The 21,717-nt window shown below is 38.2% G+C and overlaps 2 protein-coding genes across 4 annotated transcripts; both read left to right on the forward strand.

Annotated features, from left to right (window-relative positions):
- The first annotated feature begins 1,787 nt into the window (after nucleotides 1–1,787).
- LOC145320340 (uncharacterized) lies at nucleotides 1,788–3,233 on the forward strand. Of its 2 annotated transcripts, none has more exons than XM_080162750.1 (3): nucleotides 1,788–1,977; nucleotides 2,239–2,310; nucleotides 2,594–3,233. In XM_080162750.1, the coding sequence occupies exons 1-3, from the start codon at nucleotides 1,967–1,969 to the stop codon at nucleotides 3,150–3,152; spliced, it is 642 nt and encodes a 213-aa protein (XP_080018876.1). In that variant the 5' UTR covers nucleotides 1,788–1,966; the 3' UTR covers nucleotides 3,153–3,233. The 2 variants fall into 2 exon arrangements, with proteins under 2 accessions (XP_080018876.1, XP_080018875.1); XM_080162749.1 differs by having other exon boundaries at nucleotides 1,838–1,977; nucleotides 2,236–2,310.
- Nucleotides 3,234–7,060: 3,827 nt separating this feature from the next.
- Nucleotides 7,061–13,737, forward strand: LOC145319445 (uncharacterized). Of its 2 annotated transcripts, none has more exons than XM_080161577.1 (2): nucleotides 7,061–9,300; nucleotides 9,339–13,737. In XM_080161577.1, the coding sequence occupies exon 2, from the start codon at nucleotides 9,841–9,843 to the stop codon at nucleotides 13,105–13,107; it is 3,267 nt and encodes a 1,088-aa protein (XP_080017703.1). In that variant the 5' UTR covers nucleotides 7,061–9,300; nucleotides 9,339–9,840; the 3' UTR covers nucleotides 13,108–13,737. The 2 variants fall into 2 exon arrangements, with proteins under 2 accessions (XP_080017703.1, XP_080017704.1); XM_080161578.1 differs by having other exon boundaries at nucleotides 9,350–13,737.
- Nucleotides 13,738–21,717: the final 7,980 nt, after the last annotated feature.

The raw sequence follows: 21,717 nt of genomic DNA on the forward strand, positions 1-21,717 counted from the left end.
TTCATTACTATTCACCCTATGTTTGGAAGGCGTTTTCAAGTAAGAACATATAAAGCAAAATCTAAATAAAAAGCTATTTAGAAATCTGATTTCTTTAAACAGCAATCGAAACTAGATATTATCCAATGAAATACTAATAATACAAATAAACAGACAAACATACTTCCATACCTTATAGACAGAAAAGATTTGCTCTAAATTTTAAAAACTTTAACTTTGTGAAATAAGATGATAAGATTGTTTATTTTTGCAAAAATAGTTGAAATTTGTATGTCCAAGAGTAGCGCAGCTGTTTAAAGAGGAAACAAGGATGACAACATCCATAAGTAGCGAAGCACAAAAAATCGTCGATGGGAATACGTTCAGGTAGATTTAAAAGGTTTTTACTAAAATCAAGAATATATTTAAGATGCTCATAACAATGGGAAAAATTATTTTGATATTGATATCCCATAAAAGTTTGAAAATTGCATCAAAATAAACAAAGATATGGGGAAATATGTAAAACATATAAAAATAGCCAAAAACCTGATAAAAGGCAGTCTGGCCGTCATGGTTGTTTTATTAAAACGACAAAAAAATTAATTTTTAAATCCTTAACTTAAAAAATTTGGAAAATCGGACCATATACACTGAAGATATGGAAAAAAGTGTTAAAAATATAAAAATAGCCTAAAACCTGCCAAAAAGGCAGTCTGGCCGTCATGTTTATTTTGTTTAAAAGACGGGATATTTAATTTTGATATCTATAACTGAAAAATTTTGAAAATCGGACTATAAACACTGAAGATATGGAGAAAAATGTTAAATATATAAAAAACAGCCTAAAACCTGCTAAAGAGGCAGTCTGGCCGTCAAGATTGTTTTCTTTAAAAGACGGGAAATTTAATTTTGATATCTATAACTGAAAAAATTTTGAAAATCGGACCATTAACACTGAAGATATGGAGAAAAATGTGAAAAATATAAAAATAGCCTAAAACCTGCTAAAAAGGCAGTCTGGCCTTCATGGTTGTTCCTTTAAACGACGGGAAATTTAATTTTGATATCTGTAACTGAAAAAATTTTGAAAATCGGACCATAAATACTGAAGATATTGAGAAAAATGTGAAGAATATAAAAATAGCCTAAAACCTGCTAAAAATCGGTCCGAACGCCAATGATGTTTTATAGTCAATTGTGCTCCTTAATGATGGGAATGTTGTCAAAAAATTTCAGCATTCTATCATTTATAGGAGCTGAGTAAATCCCATTTCCCCCATAGCGTTACGGACTGACTGACGGACTGACGGACGGACAAAGTGAATTATAGAGTAGCTTCGCTACTAAAAAGAAAGAATAGAAAAGGGAAAAAATAAGAGAAACAAGGATGGCAACATCCATAAGTAGCAAAGCTGAAAAATTATGAATGGATATCGGAAAAAAATTTACTATACAGCAGTATCAAACATTAAACTTGATAAAACAGGGAAATCAAGAAACCTTTAAAATCACAAAAATTTAAAAATCCAGTAATCGACAAATTAAAAGAGAAAAGATAGAACACGGAATTAAGAAAGTAAATTATCTGCAATTTAAAAATTTAAATCTGCAACAAACAGACACAAACGCTTGTAGAGTAGTAGCTTCTATAATAATAAATAATGATAGATCTACCCTAAAATTACAAAACTACATAAACAAAACCTTATACAACAGCTTCGCTTCAAAAAAATCCGGATGTTTCATAAACTTTTTAAGTATGTGTATGAACTTGAAGTGACAAAAATAAAATTCAAACACCTCTGCTTGTTGCAACATGCAAAGCAATGTTTACCTTATCAATGCACTAATGCATAAATACAGGCAGCTATAGATTTATACAGCCTATACTCTTAAAATCTTTGAAGAAGGAGTCAAAACTATCACGAGCTAAAAAAAGCACATTATTATCTTTACATTTGTGTAACAAGAATCTAGTGAAGTTATGTCTGACAGGTATAATTTTTTTAGATCTTTTAACTCATATACTGGCTCCAAAAAATCTTTCCGGGAGGAGGGGGGATGGGTTAATTTTTTTCAGCGCACAAAATTTAATTTCTTAGGTACAGATAGACATATTCTCACTTTAATACTACAATTTGCTTTATTACCTAACACTTTCAATTAATTGTTGATATTCTGCTTATGATTTTAAACAGTTGTGCTAATTTTGTTTGAAGTTCATCATACAAAAAAATAAAAATAATAATTTAGTAGTTCCGAGACTGAAGACTTTGGAGATTCAGAACTTGGCTGCAAATCTCAGAATGGAATAAAATTATTTAACAAGTAAGTTTTTAAACAAAATAGATTATGCTGTACACATTGCTTCAGTATTTTTTTAACCTTAATGTGCATTTTAATCAATGACAAAGAACATGTAACTTGTTTCATAGTTTTTTTTTATCTTTTTTTATATACAATATGTACAATATTCTTTAAAGATTCATTGCCTAAAAGTATTGGTTACTTTTTTGCATTTTATTCTTTAACTTAATTTCACATTAAGCATGAAAGATTTATACTTTTCAATGTGTTGACTTTGAAATAAATAATTTTTTTTTAAATCTAGGATTCAAAATAAATCAAGAAACCGCAAAGCAAACAAAAAAAGAGCTGAAGCTAGAACCCAGGATGGACAGGCGGAAGCCTATGCTAGGGCCGAGGCTACTGACCATAGGACTGGAGTATTCAGTGCTGGAGCAGGAGCAGGAGTAGCTGTTGTTAATGGAGATGATCGTTTCTTAGAATTAAAGGCAAATGCAGATGCTGAATTTGGACTTGGTGGTGCAATTGCTGAGGCTGGTGTGAACGGTGCTGCATATAGACATCAAGAAAAAAATGGGAATTCAGGTTTAAGTTTAAGTTTACTAGAAGGAAGTATTGGTGGAGGAGTTGGTCTCGGCGCAGGCGGAGCTAAAGCCAAAGTTGATGCTAAGGTAGATGTGGTCCATACCCGTATAAAGTTTGATGATGATGTGGCTGTGGATGCAAGGCTTGGACTGAATGCAAGCACTGGAGCAGAGTTGGGACCGGCAGGTGCCAGTGTTTCTTTTCTGGGATTTGGTATTTCTGTTGGAAGAAAAACTGGATTCAGCTTTCCTTTTGGAGAATTTAGTCTAAATTTCTAAATCATTTTTATAAGATTAAACAATATTAAATTGCATTTTGTATTAATCTTTTTCAACAAATATAATTTCTTCATCTAATAATTGTTTTTTTCTTTTCTTTTTGATTACATGCATTGTATTTAGAATTTGTTCGAGGTTTAATTCAAAATCTATAGGAATAAAATTGAATTTTATATTAACCTCTTATTTTTACTGTGTAAAATACTAAATTGGGATTATAACTATTTTGGGGGAGGGTATCTCTCTCAAAAGTTAATTGCCTCCAGTAAAAAAATGACCCTCTCTCCAATTTATTAACTGAAACTTGAATGTATAGGGGTAGGGTTGACTTCCCCACCTTACCTTAAGCGTCATGCCACAGAGTCTTTTATGGTTTTTGGTTATGATTATAGAGTTGCTATTCTTACCTAATTGTTACAGAAATCATTATGAGAGGTTTAAAGACAATTCTATTTTGCTTAAAGATATATTTGTTACTATTTAACGGACCGACAACAATTATAGAAATGCTATATTCAAATTCATGAAATATGTAGAATGTGAACATATTTAATTCCTAAAAATTTCAGATGTCTATCTTTAATAGGAGCCGAGAAAATCCTGTTTCATCCATAGCTTTAAGGGCTGACTGAATGACGGACGGACATAGTGAATTATAGAGTAACTCCACTACTGAAAGTTCCTAATTACGACATTTGAAGCAATACAGATCACATAAATACAAGCAGTTATAAATTTCTTATTCATAATACTAAGAATTTTGCAACATATGAAGCAATGCAGGCTACATAAATACAGGCAGCTATAAATTTACTAAAAAATCCTACTTGCGACATTTGAAGCAATACAGGCCACATAAATACAGGCAGCTATGAATTTACTAAAAATTCTACCTACAACATTTTAAGCAATACAGGCCACATAAATACAGGCAGCTATGAATTTCTTATTCATAGTACTATCTACACTCTAGAGACTTCAACATTTCTTTGATAAGAATTGATTGAAATTATGTCTGACATTAAATATTTTAACAAGTAAGTTATTAAATGCCGTACACAATGCTTTGGTATTGATTAAACCTATAAGTGCCTTTTAATTAACTAGCGGCTACGCCTCTAGAGGCCTCTAGTGGCATTTAAATGTTTTTATTTTATTTTAAATATCTAATTTGAGAAATAATTTGTCTATTATCAATCAGCTGTTAAATTCATGTCTCTACGCAGCGCAAATATGCTAGCGACACTATGCGGCGGGAATATTTCAATTTTTTTCGATTTTATTGTGATTTCTCTTGGGAGGGTGGTGGTACCTTCCCCCAAAATAGTTATAAACCTTTCCGGGACTTATGAAAAGCTACCCTGTTAAGGAGAACCCGATCGGTTCAGCGGTTAGCGAGATCCTTTGGGACAGACAAAAACGCTTACTACTTTATATAATAGGATGTAACTTGTTTAGAAGTTTTTGTATACACTTATCCGATATGTATAATCAACTTTAAAAAGTATTTCTTTCCTTGTATATACATTTATGCTTAATCATCCAGTTTACTTTATGCATTATATTTGCTCTAAAAAAAATTCTATAGCTGACTTTTACATTTGTTTTAGTCTTTAAGATTGAAAAACTTTCATAACAAGATTTTTTTTTAATCTGTCAATTGAGACACATATTTAATTTTGCAATTTTTAAAAGTTACAGAGAATTTTAGGCTAGAAAGTTACCTATTATAAATTCCTTATTTCCTTATATTATGGTTCTTTCTTTGTTCGGGATTCAAAACAAAACAATTAACGGTAAAGCAGCAAAAGAAAGGGCTGAAGCTAGAACCAATGCTGGACCAGCGGAAGCCTATGCTAGAGCCGAGGATACTAACCATAGGACTAAAGTGTTTAGTGCTGGAGCAGGAGAATCTCCTGCTGTTTATGGAAACAATCGTTTCTATGAAGTAAAGGCAGATGCAGATGCTGAATTTGGAATTGCTGGTGCAATTGCTGAGGCTGGTGTCAACAGTGCACTATTTAGAAACCAATCAAAAGAAAACAGCGTAAGTTTGGTAGAAGCTGAAGTCGGTGGTGGAGTAGGTCTTGGCCCAGGTGGAGTTAAAGCCAGAGTTGATGCTAAGAAAGATGCTGTGCATGCAAATATAAAGATTGATGATAAAGTGACTATGGATGCAAGGCTTGGACTAAGTGCCAGCACAGGAATAGATGTGGGAACTGCTGGTGTCAGTGTTTCTTTTCTGGGATTTGGTGTTTCTGTTGGAAGTAGAACTGGCATCAGCACTCCTTTTGGAGAAATAAGTTTCAATTTCTAAATCATATAAAAAGATTGGACTAAACTAAATTGCATAAATTGTATTTATCTTTAAAAAAAAATATATTTTCTTTGTATAATAATTGTTTATTTTTTTGTTGATTGTATGCATTGCATATTTGGTTGAGGTTTAATCTTAAAACTTTATGAATAAAATTTAATTTTATATTAACCTCCACTCCAGTTTGTTAGAAGTGTAGCTACTCTTAAAATTTGAAATGTCCGTCCGTCCGTCTGAAACGTTTTTGTGGAAACGTGATTTTCTCAGCTCCTTTTTAAGATGGACGCCTAAAATTTTCAGGGATTAAATAAGTTCACATTGATCATATTTTCACCGAGTTTCATTAAGATTCGTTGATTGCTTAGGGTGCTAGATAGATTCCTACATTTTTAAATTTCATGATTTTCTCGACTCATATTCAAGAAATTTGGCTGAAATTTTAAGGGATTAAATAAGTTCAAATTCTGCATACTTTTATCAAGTTTAATTAAATTTGCTAATTGGTTAGGGTGCTTGTTCGATTCCTAGATTTTTAAATTTTCATGATTTGCTGTGATAATTGTGTAATAAACATTTTAAAAAAACCTCATATTTCAAATTCATTTATTATGGTATTTTAGTGGCAGTTTATAATATAGGACTAGGGGGGAACAAGTTCCAACTGCGATTTTCCTGGTGATTATTTACAGAATATTTACTTTATTATGGTGTACTGGTAACCTAATTTTTAAATAAAGGCTTTTTTCCCTATATAACTCTTTCTAATATTTAAGTTTTCTAAATTAGATAAACATTGAAATTTAAGTTTTCTAGATGAATCTGGCGTTCATGGCCTTTCAGCAAAAACTTTTAAATTGAATTAATTGCCTATTGTTCCATCCCTGTATCCCTAGATTAACTGACTTTTTAATGCAGTAACTCAGTTTTGGAAATGTTTTATATCCTGATCCTGGTTAGCACAGGGCGCCATGTTCACAGCAAAAATATAAAGCAAATCAGGGAGTAAGGGATCGAATATTCAATTTTAAGAGTTTCAGACTTTGGGTACTGGCGTAAAGGGAATGTGCACGAATTCAGCAGTTTCTGACTGACTTTGGGTACTAGCGCATCAATGCCCCGCTAACTAGCTGAGTTAGTTTTGAATATTGCAGACAGAAAAATTTGTTATTGATGGCTGGTTTTAACAAATACATATGGCATTTCATATTTATGTGATATTTATGTATTAAAAATCTAAGACCCCCTTTGAATTTAGGTAACAGTTAAAAATATATGAGAAGGGTTGACAAATTTCTAAACAAGATTTTTCTGGTGATTAATTACAGAATGTTTACTACATTGTGATGTATTGGTAATTTAATTTTCAAGTAAATGATTTTTTCTTGGAACTAATTTTGTTTTAAATTATATTACCATGATCCCTTTACAATTTTGGTCATATTTTCTAGATAAATCTGGTTTTCATTGCTTTTCAGCAATAACTCTTAAATTGAATTAATTGCCCATTGTCCCCACCCTTACTCCCTGAAAGCAAATATTAATTAACATTGTAGTTCTGAAATTTAGATTTTTGATGATAATTAATACTGTGGTATGCGGCAGCTCTGGACCATGCAGAAACCAAGACATTATAGTGATGCTACGCACCTAGTTAAATCCTGTTATTCTACAATTATGAAGCCACCTGAAAAGATGTCAGATAACGGTACTGATTTTATCTCTCAGTTGTCCTGCAAATGGAGGGAGGGGTGTTACCCCTCCCTCTCCCATCTTAAGCACCGGAACCTTCCCCTTCAACCACCAAGTTATCAGCACCACCTCAACCCTGAGGATAAAGGATCTAAACCTGCCCCCACACAGACTGTTGTTGTCACAAGTAATCATCAAACCTTCCCTCTTTAGTACCCAGACCTACCACTCAACCCCTCTATGCTTATCTACCTATTGTGCTGCTCCATGAGCTATCCTGCCTGCCCCAGACAGGGATAGCCATCTACCTAACCATTGCAATTATCTAGGTTTTACTGTATGATTTATCTTTAACCATCTTTATTCCTAATCCATATGTATTTATATTATGGTTAACTGTATTCTTAATCCCCCCCACCCTTTCCAGGGATGGGGAATCATGATTGCCCAAACTGACTATTATATATGTATTATAATGCTTTTATGTTATGATCATTTATTCCTACCCATGTAGTTATTGTTTGTTGTATATAGCTTTAGTATCCTTTCACCCTTCAATAAAGTGACAACTGAAATAGATGTTGATTCTTGTCTAGTGAATGCTAGAGAAGCATAGCTTCTCTATAGTAAGGTGTCCACGTCTGTTCACACTGCCGTAGTCTTTATTCGAACTCTGGTGTCTGCCATTTACCCTAGGCGGATACCACAACTTTGGTGACAGCTGTGTGAGATTACGGCGAACCACAAGTGTAGAGCAGACGCGCATCTGAGGCTAAGGTACTCCCAGCAGTGAATCTGGCAAAACTGACGCAAGCAACCTGAATTACCCACCCTGGACAGCAAAGTTTAACTCTGCATCCGGCAGTTGTGGAAGCGAGACAGCGAAATTTGATGAATAACCGCGAGCAGCGCTGATATCTAACGGAGAATTGAGCGCCAAAAGGGCTGAAACAGGCCTGCGGACCGGCTGAAACAAGCCAAATAAGTGTAAACGGCTGAAAATAGGCCAATTTTACTGCAAGAGATAGCAGGATCCGAACCAGTGGCGCTAGCAGGACGGGACATTCCCTGCCGCCATCAGCTGGATTTGGATAAGCGGCGCTAGCAGGACGGGACATTCCCTGCCGCCGATAGGCTGAAACATGCCACATAGCTGCAAGCTGCGAGCTAACATACGAGTGTAGTGCACCAGAACAGAGAAAAACTACGTCAACCCCGAGTATCCTGAGAGGCTACAACGCAGCCACCCATCTAGAAAACAGATATTATATCACATTTTCAGGGATTACCACCCTAGTGTGATGGCCAAACAATAGATTTATGAGCAAAGCTTGGCAAACAAATTGTTGTGTTGTGATAAATCTAAGAATAGAACAGGCTTGGATTATTGTGTATTGTGATAACAGCTAAAAATAGAACAGAGTTGGTAAACAAATCTGTTATGCAATTGTGATAAGGACAGAAATAGAAGCTAGATGTAACATAATAAAGACCCTGATATACAATCAAAACAATCTCAAGCCCACAGCACAACAACAACAATACACCCCTTATTCCAAGGGAAGGGGAGGGGCCCCTCTCCATTGAAGGCAAATACAATCAGGGTGATATAATAGATAAACCTAGGATTAAGAAGAAAAGGCCCTATTACACCAGCACACAGTTACCCCCCTCCCTCACAGGGGGAACGGACGGAGTTACCCCCGTCCCCTCACGCGCTTCCCCCTTCCTACCCACACTAGACTAAGTCCGTCTGTAGTGTGGGGCTAGCGATCGGACACACAGAGCGCCATTCACGGATAGCGCAACAGAGTGCGGAAAATATCATAAATCCAACGGACGAAGCGGACCAATGAGAGAGCGAGTTGAGGGGTGAGAGCGCGTTTTCCCCGTGTGCGCGGATTTGACGGCGCGGACGCGCGTTACAAGGACAGGAGATTCCACGCACACACACACACACACACACCCACACAGGAGAGGGGCCATTCTATAACATACATCAGAGATATTTTTTTAGGAGAAAAACTTGCAAGCTCCTCCCTCCCTGTCTACAGTGTGATAAGGAAAACTAAACCAGTTCCTTAAACCCGCTCAGACCCTCAACATCTTCCTAGCCTGCCAACCCTACTTCAAAGCTGAATGGTTAGTGAAACAAACATATGTATATATAAATACCCAAGTGATAAATAAGGTTGTTTTTTTGTATCATGGGTACAAGTAAGTGAATACTAACCTCACCAAACAACACTGGAAACTGATATGATAACTGAACGAAAGTACGCCCACCCTGTGGACATAGCCTGACTTGCTGCCCCACACTGGGCAGTGGTGGTGTGTACCTGGACCATCGACCTTCATAGTTGTGAACTATATACAGAGGAAGCGTGATTTTTTTGAAGCAAGGAGGAAAAGCTATCTAGCTCTGGGGATATTCCTATACACGTATCTATATATATATGGGCGTGTAGCCATGTATATATATAGATAACCTACCTATCCATATATCCACTAGCGGATACGCTCCTAGAGACATCTGTGATACCTAACATATTCCCTGTTACCTTTAAGCTAAGATCCGCTGGTTGCCACAGAAACCAAGAGCTATACTGGAAAGGAGAACAACTCAGGCTCAACAGTTAAACAAGACGCTGGCACCAACAGACCAACCCCCTACTACTTATCATGGGGGCGCGCCAGCCACAGAAACTCTTGAGCCAGGAGGACCGAGCCTACGGCTACGTGGACTACCACCCTAATTACACAGCTATAGTATTTATACTAGGGGTGAGCCGGCTCGAACCTCCTTGCGGTGCGGCTACTCTACTCTGCTCCTATATCTACAAGATACTGCTTCTGTTATTACTTTGGCCTACTGTGTCGAGTACAGTGAACATCAAACACATGCCAGGTCACAGACCCCTGGTCCCTGAGATGCCCTTGTCTGGAAGGGTGACTGAATGTCCGCTGCACAGCTCCTGTTCAGTTGGTGCTCAACGTACGAGAAATAGCAATACTGGACTGGGGGTTGCTGAACCTGTAGGTGTCCTCCTGGGGGTGTTGAACGATGCAACTGAGCCTAATGAGAAGGTGACAAGCTTCAGAGACTTAGTGGCCAGCCCCAAGATGGACACTACTACCAGAACTGAGATTTCAAAGGGGCCCAGCCCTAGGGCCAGTACCACCTGTTTCTGGGGTGGAAAGGTCCTCCCTGGCACTGGCCTCACCAATCTGGAGGATGAGGAGCTGTCCCAGGGGAATAGGCTCTTCACCCAGATGCCCGACGCGTACCTGGGGGTGGGGGAGCCGCCACCCAAGCCTCCCTGGGAGCCCCCAGGCATGGAACGACTGGGGACCGGCCTAAGGATGGGGACTGGTGACCTGCTGCAGTGGAAGACTTTACCCAGCACGGAGAGAGCAGGGTTGACCAGCAGCAGTGAGGCTGTTCCCCCACATTCCAAGACCAGATGCCGCTACTCTGTTGAACCACTGCACATGTCCCAGCCAAGTTCCCCCATGCTGCTGAAGATGGAGGCCCACCAGGATGCAGAGCTCCAACTAGGAAAGTCAATAAGAGGGCCACCCCTTGCCAAAACCAGAACCACCGCAGGGGCTCCCCACCAGCCGCTGACGGAGCCTGGCAGGGACGCAATACTAGCTGGCAACTCTGGCCCAACTCAGGTGGCTACCAACAGTCTGCTGACAGTCCGGAATACAGTTCAGGCTACCATCAGTATGGCATCTTCTGGGCCTTGCTGGTCCACCTGTGGGTACCTGTCCACACACTGGTCACAGGTACCCCCCAGAGATCATAGCCCCCTTTCCGACTGGCACCATCAACAGCCTTTGCTACCAACCACCTGGCATACCCAGAGGCAGGATCCCTCATGTGGAGAAGCACCTGGAGAAGCACCTGCAGAAGCTAAGGCCGAGGCTGGCCTCGCCACCCAGGGGAGGAGAGCCGCTGTTGGATGGAAGGAATCTGTGTGTATGGGGAGGAGGCTGAATGTAACCAAGGAGCCACCACAAGCAGCCCAGCACCGCCTGACCCCTAGTAGGGGAGACCCTGTTTGTCAGCTGGTGCCCCAACTGGAGGAGGAGAGACCTGGCAGGTTGATACACCCTGGGGAAGCCGGCCTGATGGGACCCAGCTGGACGAAGGGGCGCTGCCGCTTCAACGGCCACACAGCCGCCAAGTGTAGAACCGGTTGGGACCGGGCAACGAAGAAACACCAGGCCGCCCAACAACCTGCATGCAACCAGTCTGCCACCCAGGTCCACCTGGAGGGAGATGCCCAGCCGTCACCCCAACTAGCTGCCGCCGCTGGGGCCGCGGCTACCCAGGAGTCTGTGTCTCAGATTGGGACCATGGTGGCCAGGATCAACGTGCTGGGAGGAGCGGCTGAACCCAACCGGGTTGGCCTGGACCTCAGCCGCAACCACAGGGGACCGGTGTCCGTAACCCCTGTCACCCCCAGCAAGAGCCGAGGGGCGCTACCCAGCGCCACCGGGACGGTGTACGGGGAGGCCCTGGCGGCCGCCGAGTGGGAGAGGCAAGAGGCGCTAGCCAGCGAGTCTGAGTCGATGTATGGGACGCCAACCGGCGTCGCCACCTGGAAGGAACGAGAGGTGCTTCCCTGCACCACCAAGCTGATGTCTGGGGCGACAACCGTCGCCGCCACCTGTGAAGACTGGGGGGTGCTATCCAGCGCCCCACGCTGGTGCCTGGGGCGACAACCGTCGCCCCCACCGAGAGACCTGGACCCCTGTGAAGACTGGGGGGTGCTATCCAGCGCCCCCACACTGGTGCCTGGGGCGACAACCGTCGCCGCCACCGAGATACCTGGACCCCGGAATGAGCCCGCAGCCCCAGAGGAAGGGGTGACACCCGTCACCCCCAGCCAGCCAGAGCCCCCAGCCAGCAGGGAGAGTCCAGCTGTCCCTCACCTTCAACTGCATCCAGCTGTCTACCCCCCTCAACCAAGCCAGGGTAATTGTATTGCACTGGTGTACCAGGAAGTTTGGGCTGGGCCAAACTTGCCTGCGCCCCCTGCATCTGCCCCAGGAGCCAGGGTATCAGCCATTACCAGCCAAACTGAAGAAGCTTTGACCGCTGCCTGGGGAGTAACACAACTAGATGCGCCAAGTGCCGAGCCTAACCATAGAAGTAGAGGATCCCCAACAATTATGTCTACCCAAGATGGAGACAATGTGCCTGGACCCCTTCAGGCTAGGGGAGGAAATCCGGAGCCTTGTGCCTCCAGTCCACTAGCAGCAGTGTCCGTGGATGGGCCTGTCTCCCAGCCAACTAGAGCGGAGCCACCCTTGCAGATCCAAGACAGCCTCCGGCATAAAGGGTGGACTGTTACCTTTCCCTACCCCGCAGGTCGGATTGCCATGCACCACCCTGCCAATGTCCAGAATGAGCCTGAAGGAGGCAACGCTCCTACAGTATGCCAACCACCACCTGCCCGCGTTGACAGAGACCCTGGAAGCCGAATGAACCTGACCAGCCCCGAGGGCGAAGAAACTGCGCCTGCATCCAGTAGCCAGCCTGCCAGCAGCAAGGTGACCAACACGATGGAGACCACCAGCCCAGTGGAGAAACCTGCAGAGGTGTACACCAGGCGGCTGTTGGTCCAAGCCCCCTCATGTGCTGTGCCACCCCTGGAGGTTGCCAGGGTGGCCTCAGAGGTACACATCCAACGGCCAGAAGATCCAACAGGACCAGCTACTCCAGCAGATATAGCCGATTCCGTTAGACCTGGGGAGGGCTGGAGTCCACCACCGTCCAGCAACTGGTATCCTGGCGGACCCATTCCACAAGGACAACAAACTGAAGGCCGCAACCACTGTCGGAAGTCTGGCGGTGCAGACAACCCCTCCAGCCTTCCGAGGGGAGAGTTGTGGTATGCGGCAGCTCTGGACCATGCAGAAACCAAGACATTATAGTGATGCTACGCACCTAGTTAAATCCTGTTATTCTACAATTATGAAGCCACCTGAAAAGATGTCAGATAACGGTACTGATTTTATCTCTCAGTTGTCCTGCAAATGGAGGGAGGGGTGTTACCCCTCCCTCTCCCATCTTAAGCACCGGAACCTTCCCCTTCAACCACCAAGTTATCAGCACCACCTCAACCCTGAGGATAAAGGATCTAAACCTGCCCCCACACAGACTGTTGTTGTCACAAGTAATCATCAAACCTTCCCTCTTTAGTACCCAGACCTACCACTCAACCCCTCTATGCTTATCTACCTATTGTGCTGCTCCATGAGCTATCCTGCCTGCCCCAGACAGGGATAGCCATCTACCTAACCATTGCAATTATCTAGGTTTTACTGTATGATTTATCTTTAACCATCTTTATTCCTAATCCATATGTATTTATATTATGGTTAACTGTATTCTTAATCCCCCCCACCCTTTCCAGGGATGGGGAATCATGATTGCCCAAACTGACTATTATATATGTATTATAATGCTTTTATGTTATGATCATTTATTCCTACCCATGTAGTTATTGTTTGTTGTATATAGCTTTAGTATCCTTTCACCCTTCAATAAAGTGACAACTGAAATAGATGTTGATTCTTGTCTAGTGAATGCTAGAGAAGCATAGCTTCTCTATAGTAAGGTGTCCACGTCTGTTCACACTGCCGTAGTCTTTATTCGAACTCTGGTGTCTGCCATTTACCCTAGGCGGATACCACAATACAATTCATTTTGAGAGAAAGTATGAACAAAATTCGATGACAAATACCCATTATAACCAGATTATACAAAATAAAAAAAATGAGGGCAAAATGAAAACTTATATACTGCATCTAAAAGTTTGTTAATATTTGGTTTTGAAATTCAGTTTTGTACTTTTTAATTCAAAATATGCAATGTACAAAATTGTACTCCGAATTGCCCCCTATTCAAAATTCATAATCATTTTAAGGAAGGGAGGAGACATTGGAATGTTTATTTGACTAGTCCCCAAAGTTTTATGATTTTAGCGTTTCTTATTTGTTAGTTTAACAACTTTGGGGTCTTTTATTGAGTTTTGATATTTGTTGGTTCATTAGGTTAAGTGTCCATACGTTTCAGCCACTACGAGTAATCTATAGAGAGGCCATTTTGTGTATCATCATTGGGGATTTACAACATTTTATCGGTCATTGTCTTATCCCTTAAGATGCCTTATAATTATTACACGGATAAGAAATTCAGAGAGAAATCTTCAAGTGAAGCGAATCAAAATCAATGGAATAAGAGATACGTTGTCGGAAGATAAATTTTACTGCAAATAACAAAGTTTGCTTTAATTACCTTTTTTACCCTCTTATTTTTATTAACTCATTAAGCGAATTATAGAGGATTGGGAAAATGTGAATTTCTCTGGTGCTATTTAAGTTAGATGGTTGAAATTTTTTATGAAGATTCCTTAAATCAATTAGCAATAAGCATGTATTTTATCATTTACTTGGTCTGTCCGTCTGTCGGTAATCTTGTAGATATTAAATGCCCTTTAAGGAAACGGAAATATTAAGACTGTAATGGATGTAGAATATACGTGGATATTATGACAAGGGAACAATTATCGTCAATTTAGGTTGCTATTTCCCTTTTCATTTATTGGCCAGTTCGTATATCAAGTAGGAGGGGAGGAGTTTGGGTAGAGGGTGTATGAGGGAATTGTTAGTTTAGCCCGCTATGGGATTCACTTAATTAGAGAACAACAGATCCAAGAAATAATAAATCCATTAAGACATTTAAATTAATAACGATTATTTTTTAAGTTTCCCTATCCTTTAAATTTCAGATACAAATCTCTTGCATAATTAAAAGCGAAGCTTTTATATAATTAGGGTCAGTCTGTCCGTCCGTCACAGTTAGCTCTTTTCGTTAATTTTAAACAGGTTAGAATTGGCCTATCGATTCCAAACTTTGCATGATGATTCCTGTATGATTAGGTACAATTTAGAAAGCGTAGCAACTCTTTAATCAATACCAGAATGTCCATATGTTCATTTTAAACATGTCGATTTTAACTTTTTTGACAACAAATTTTTGTATGTTAAAATTATCCGATTCTTCTGATTTTTTGAAAACTGATTCCTATTACAACAAGGTACAATGTTATTAGCGAAGCATCTCTATGAACAAGTCCCAAAAATGTAAGTATGTCCTTAACCAGTATCATCTATTGATGCAGTTTTGCAACAAATATACTTTATATATACAATATTTTTTGTACTAATGTTCTTTTGTCCTTCCATTTCAGAGCTTCGCTTTTATGAATGTTGTCATCCTTGTTTAATTATGCGTACAGACCAAAAACCAACACGTATAATCAATATACGTGCTACTCAGGCATATAAAGGGATTAGACAATGGCCTATAAATTGATTTTCATCCCCAATGATAACACACAAAATTATCCTTTCTAAAGATTACATGATCTGGACACTCAACTAAATGAACCAACATCCAACATCCATAAACTAGTCCTCAAGGTTGTTAAGTTAGCGAATTAGAAAACGTTATAATAAGACTTTGAGAACTAGTATAAAAAAATAGCCCACTGTCCCCTCCCTCTCTGCGTGCTAGCAAGTATAATTTGAAGTTATAGTTACAATGTAAATTTAAACTATTGGCTGCGCTCCTACCTTTAGAGCAGAAAATAGCCAAAAAAAAACCTCCCCATACTTGTATATAAAATGAAATAGCCTAAAACCATCCTCGAATCCATGTGAAGATTACCTGAAATAGAGAACTCAATCGGTTTAGGCGTTACCGAAACCTTAAGCTACAGACAAAAAAAAACTCACTACTTTATAAAACAGTGTATACATTTTGACAGTAGCCTGTAAAGACTTTAAATTAATTAAAAGCTCAATTGAACCTCAGCCTATGAAAAATAGCATAAAACCAACAGTAGCAATGGAAAACCCTCCAGAAATACGCTGATAGCACAAATTTTCTTCTACGAAATTAACCTGCAGAATCCGAAATTATCAGAGATCTAAAGGGATAAGACAATGGCCAATAAATTGATATACAGAATTACTCATTCTATAGGTAACAATTAGTGTTTGAAACGTTTGGACACTCAACTTAATGAGCCACCACTCATTGTTAAATTACAGTCCCAAAAATTGTTAGGCCAATGAATAGAAAAACGCTATTATAAAATTTTGGGGAACTAGTTCAATAAACACCCCATTGTCCCCTCCCTCCATGTAAATTATCCTGATTTCTTACATTTTTAAAAATTTGTTACAATTGATACAATTAGAAATCTATTGTTTTTAGTTTTAATTACTTTTTTTAGACATTGTCGTGTTCGAAATTAAATTTTACCGCGAAACACAATGGTCTAAATTTTTAAGACTTGGTGTAAAATTTCTAGGTTTAGCCAAACATTTAAATTATAATTAAGAGTTGAATCGGTATATTTCCAAATTTCTTATAGAACAAGGATGACAACATTCATAAAAGCAAAGCACTGAAACGGACAAACGAACATTAACACTTGTATAGTGTCAGAACTGAATAATCAGAATATAAATGTATAAGAGTCGAAGCAAAATTGTAAGTAAATTTGTTGAAAAACTGCTTGATACAGAATAATATTTATGGACATACTTACATTTTTAGGACTTGATTAAAGAGTTGCTTTGCTTATAATATTGTACTTTGTTGTCCCAGTAATCAGTGTACCAAAAATCAATTCAATCGGATTATTAGATCACATAATTTTTTGTTGTTATAAAAGTAAAAACTCAACATGTTTAAAATAAACGTAAGGACATTCTGGTAATGATTATAGAGTTGCTACGCTTTCTAAATCTTACCTACTACAGGAATCAACATGCAAAGTCTGAAAACAATAGGACAATTCTACCATGCTTAAATTAACGAAAAAAGCTATCCGTTAATGACGTACGGACGGACGTATGGACGGACGTACGGACGGACCGACCCTAATTATAGAAAAGCTTCGCTTTTAATAAAGGAGTAAGGATTTTTGTTTAAAACACAAGGCCTCGGAAACGCAGGTCACAAATGGTTTGTAATCTTCATGGAAGCTTTATAAATGTCTTATAGTGGTCTAAAATATTCTTCATATAGGTTTCGGGATGGTTTTCGGCTAGTCTATTCTAGACTTATTGAAAGTCCACTAATAAAAAATGTTTTGCACATTTTTAGTTCATTTTTTACATAAATTTGAACTTGTAGATCGGACATGCAATCTTTAAAAATTTTATATGTGTTGCATCATTTTTACACTTCATGGGCGTATTTTAAGAAGCAAAGCCTTTATTTAATAAGGGTTAGTACGCAGGGATTTTAGAAGATCAGACAATGGCTATTAGATTGGTATACATCCCTAATGATGATAAACAAGATTGCCACTACTGAAGATTCGTTTGGACAATATCAGTTTTGAAAACTAACCAATCAAAATTGAGTAAAAGTTTCTGAGCTAACGAAGCAGATAAAGTGGTTTTAAAACTTTGGGTACCAGTGTAACTAACAGCCTAATTTCTCCTCCCACCCATGTTAGTACGTCAGGCACAATAAGGTCCTTGGTATGCAACCAAGTTTAAATGTTATATGAAAATTTTTCCCTATTCATTCAGAGTAAGAAGTTAGATTCTAAATAAAATAATAACAAGAATTGCAACATTCACAAAAGTGAAGCTTTACAAATAAACGAATATCAACAAATACAGAGTAACTACACATTTAATATTCTACATTACTTAAAAGTCTCAACTCAAATTGAGGAATAAGACAATGAAAGACAAACTTGATTTACATTCACAATTATAATAAACAAAATTAGATTTAACTTTGTAATATAAAAGTTGGATACTAAATGTTTGAATTTCTCAATTACAACCCCTCCCCCCCCCCCCAGATATGCATAAGTTTCTTGAACTTGTTATTCTATAATTAAAAGTAGTAAGGTTTTTGTGATACTGAATACATTTAAATAATCTTATTTAAAAGACATAAAAAAATTTTTATTCAGACGATTCATAAGAAAGAAAATAAAACTTTAGTTGAATTTAGACATTTGAAGGAGCAACACATAAAAATTTGAATATGCGCTTGACTGATCTACTTTTATAATTGTGAATACACACACACACACACACACACACACTGCGGGTTTTTAGTTGAATACGCACTGCGTAACCATATGGTTCCATTATTACGCAAACATTCAAAATCTGGGCTTCCTTGCATAATATTCAACAGAGGGCGTCGGAGGTGACAAAGCAAACGGGAGGGGGGGGGGGGGTATTTAATTTATACTACAAGATGGTGTTTTTCTGTAAGTTCTTATGTACATATTTATGTGAAAATTAGTGTAGTGTGTTTATTTTAGAGTGAACTGTAACATAATATATTTAATCGTCGAGAATTAATATTTTTTTTGAAAATGCATGAATTGGAACTAGAAATTACACTGGTACCCAAAGTTTATATCTATCTTAAGTATTAGTTGATTAAAAACTTTTTTTAGAACTTGGATTGATTTTCAACTTTTTAGCCAATAATTTTAACAAATTAATTTTTTACATAGTCGCCGCCGAAGCACGTTTTTGTCTATTTATTCTAAGTTAGAAATAAGAAATTATAAAGGCAAATTTGAATTTAGTAAAAGTACCTCCTGTATTGTTTAACTCTCGATGTAATAAGACATCTCTTATTAGTGCATTTTTTAAAACGAACCGAAGCTTTAAGTAAGTCCCTTAACAGTATCCTGTATTGAAGCAGTTTTGCAACAAATTTACTTACAATTTTGCACTGACTTATTATATTCTATTTATCCAGTTCTTAACTCTAAAAGTGTTGATGTTAGTCTGTCCTACCATTTCAGATCTTTGTTTCATGGATGTTGTCATCCTTGTTTTATATCATTTATAGATCATAAAATCTGCCAACTTAAAAAGCTTGAAATAAAAGGAAGTTGTAAAATATTTTAGTATTCACTTATGTTCTATAATATTTAATTAACATCAAGATGTGTCAGACGCCAAGTTTTAATGCGGCCAGCTGGCGCGACGGATTTGAAATAGCGACAGGTTATTGTAGATAAAAGTTTTTCGTGTATATTGAGATGAAAAGGCCCGAGCTAAACTGATATTTATGATTTTATTTAAATTTGTGAAAAATTGTTTATAATATGATGCTATGCATGATTTTTCAGTATGGCTGAGTACTGGTTCTAGTCCAGTTGATATAAATCGGTTTCGAAGCCATACTGGAAATTCATAATGCAAAATCGGATGAGGTGAATTTTAACAATCATCAGCTTTTTTTGGTTACGTTTTTTATTCGGTTGTTAAGCCTTTAAGTTTTTATATTGAATTGTTAAATGTAATAATCAAGGCATTCACAAATTTTATTGCTTAATTTAAGCTATTCAAGAAAAAAATTAAATCAGATACATTATAAATCTTCATACGGTCGTACGGTATTTTTGGTAAGTGCGACTAAGATTGCCTTAACTTAACAGTATTTTGACTGCTCTGGCTGCTCTAATATTACTTCATATTACTTCATGAGTTCACTAATAAGATATAAAGATTTATTAGAATTAATAAAACGATATAATAAAACTTTGGAGACTAGTGTTATAAATTGTCCAATAACCCTCCCTCCGTGCTGATTTGAAAGATAATATTTTCTGCCAATTTGCTTTTCTTTTTAACCACGTTATTTGTCCGTTTAATATTTTGGATCATGGAAAGAAAACGAAGTAGCGGGTCTCGTCGTACTTTCACAATAGCTTTTGATAGGTTATTTTAGGTAGAATAATGTTAATGATTGCCCCTCAGGGTTAGGAAGCTGGCCCCGCAGGATTAGATCCCCTGCAGGGGATAGAAATAGGAGAAAATCTAGTGTGAAAGTACGACGAAACCCGCTACTTCATTTTCTTTCCATGATCCGATATTTAATTTTGGCACTTATCAAAGCTTTTAACATTAACTATTATACTGTAAATTTTTTTGTCTGAATACTGTAAATATGTTTTATTTAAGTTAAATAGTCTGCTTTAATTAATCATTTGCAAATTATAACATGGATGACAACACAGGAAGGAAGGAGATAATGGGCTGTTTATTACGTAAGTCCCCAAAGTTTTTATTGATGTTTTCTTATTCGTTGGCTTAACAACTTTCAACTTTGGGGACTTTTAATAAAATTTGATTGGTTTATTCATTAAGTTAAGTGTCCAAACGTTTCAACCAAAAATTGTAACCTACAAAAAAGGGAATTTTGTGCATTATCATTGGGGATGTCCATCAATTTATTGGCCATTGTCTTATCCCTGATGACAACATCTATATAAAAGCGAAGCTCTATAAATTAATCAACATCATAATGTTTTTTTTTAAATGTTTAACCATTTCATTAAAGCTAGTACCTTCGCTCCGTTGTTTAAGGGGGCCAAGGTTCCCCCTCTTATTATTTAAATTTTGTTCATTGGGCACCAAAACAATTTTGGTAAACAAGTCGGCCCACCCTAATTTTTAATTTTAGTTTTAAAAAGAAAAGTAAACAAAGTTTTAGGAGGGGTGATTTTTTAAAATTTTTCTATGGGCTATTTTTCTTGGGATCGTGGTGGTACCCTTCAGTACAATAGTTACAGACCTTACAAGAAGCTACTTTGGAAATGAGAACCTTAGCTGATGTTGTTGTTGTTGTAGCCATGATGTAGCCTCTGAAGTTAGGACTCAGATGCACACGGAGACTGGAAGTGAGAATCCTTTGGCCAATCTTAGATTGATAAGCTTCGCGCACAACTGATTGTATTCTATGTTACATTACAAGCTGACCCGCAATTCTCGTGGAAGCTACTCAATTATTACATCACCCTGGCCTAGAGTTTTGGCAGGTGTTCCATATTAAGCCACCCTAATTAATGGCACTCTATGTGGGGACTTGAACTCGGTTTCTCCAACCACAGCGTAGTGCGCTAACCACTACACTATGGGACACCCTTACCTTAGCTGATAGGGAGATTCCTCGGTACAGTCAGACAGAAAGGAAGACACACACACCCTGTTACTTTTATACATGGATTTATATGTGTAATTTTATCACAGATTTTAATACATATGTGGTATAAAATTCAAATACACTGCCACAAATTATTGGAATTTTGTAGATTTAATTGGTTTATGTCGATTAATTAATAAATAGTCTTATAAGATAGACAGGGTAAAGTGGCAACAAAAAAATGACGCCAAACAATAAAATAACCAATAAGAGGCTAGTATAAGTTTTACTATTGGTCAATTACAGTGCATTCTGACATCTCATTGGTCAACTTTATTGTATGACGTCATTTTTTTGGTGCCTTTCTACGATGTCTCATATAAGATCTTTTAAGAACTGGCCCATTGCATTGTAGGAAAATTACATCAATGACAGTATTTATGTGGACTTTATGGTATTAACTATTATAGTTCATGGCCCTCATAATATCGATATAATGACTACATATTCATGTTAACATGAAAGAAATTTTAGCAGTGTATTGACCATGA

Source organism: Acartia tonsa, chromosome 5 (assembly GCF_053477335.1).
Source record: "Acartia tonsa isolate MP-2025a chromosome 5, ASM5347733v1, whole genome shotgun sequence".
Classification (NCBI taxonomy): domain Eukaryota; kingdom Metazoa; phylum Arthropoda; class Copepoda; order Calanoida; family Acartiidae; genus Acartia; species Acartia tonsa.

Excerpts from the sequence above, each read along its gene's own strand:
- LOC145320340 (XM_080162749.1), top strand. Across the intron at positions 2,311-2,593 it reads GGAATAAAATTATTTAACAA|GATTCAAAATAAATCAAGAA; the intron begins GTAAGTTTTTAA and ends TTTTAAATCTAG.
- LOC145319445 (XM_080161577.1), top strand. The coding sequence starts at position 9,841 with ATGGGGGCGCGCCAGCCACAGAAACTCTTGAGCCAGGAGGACCGAGCC.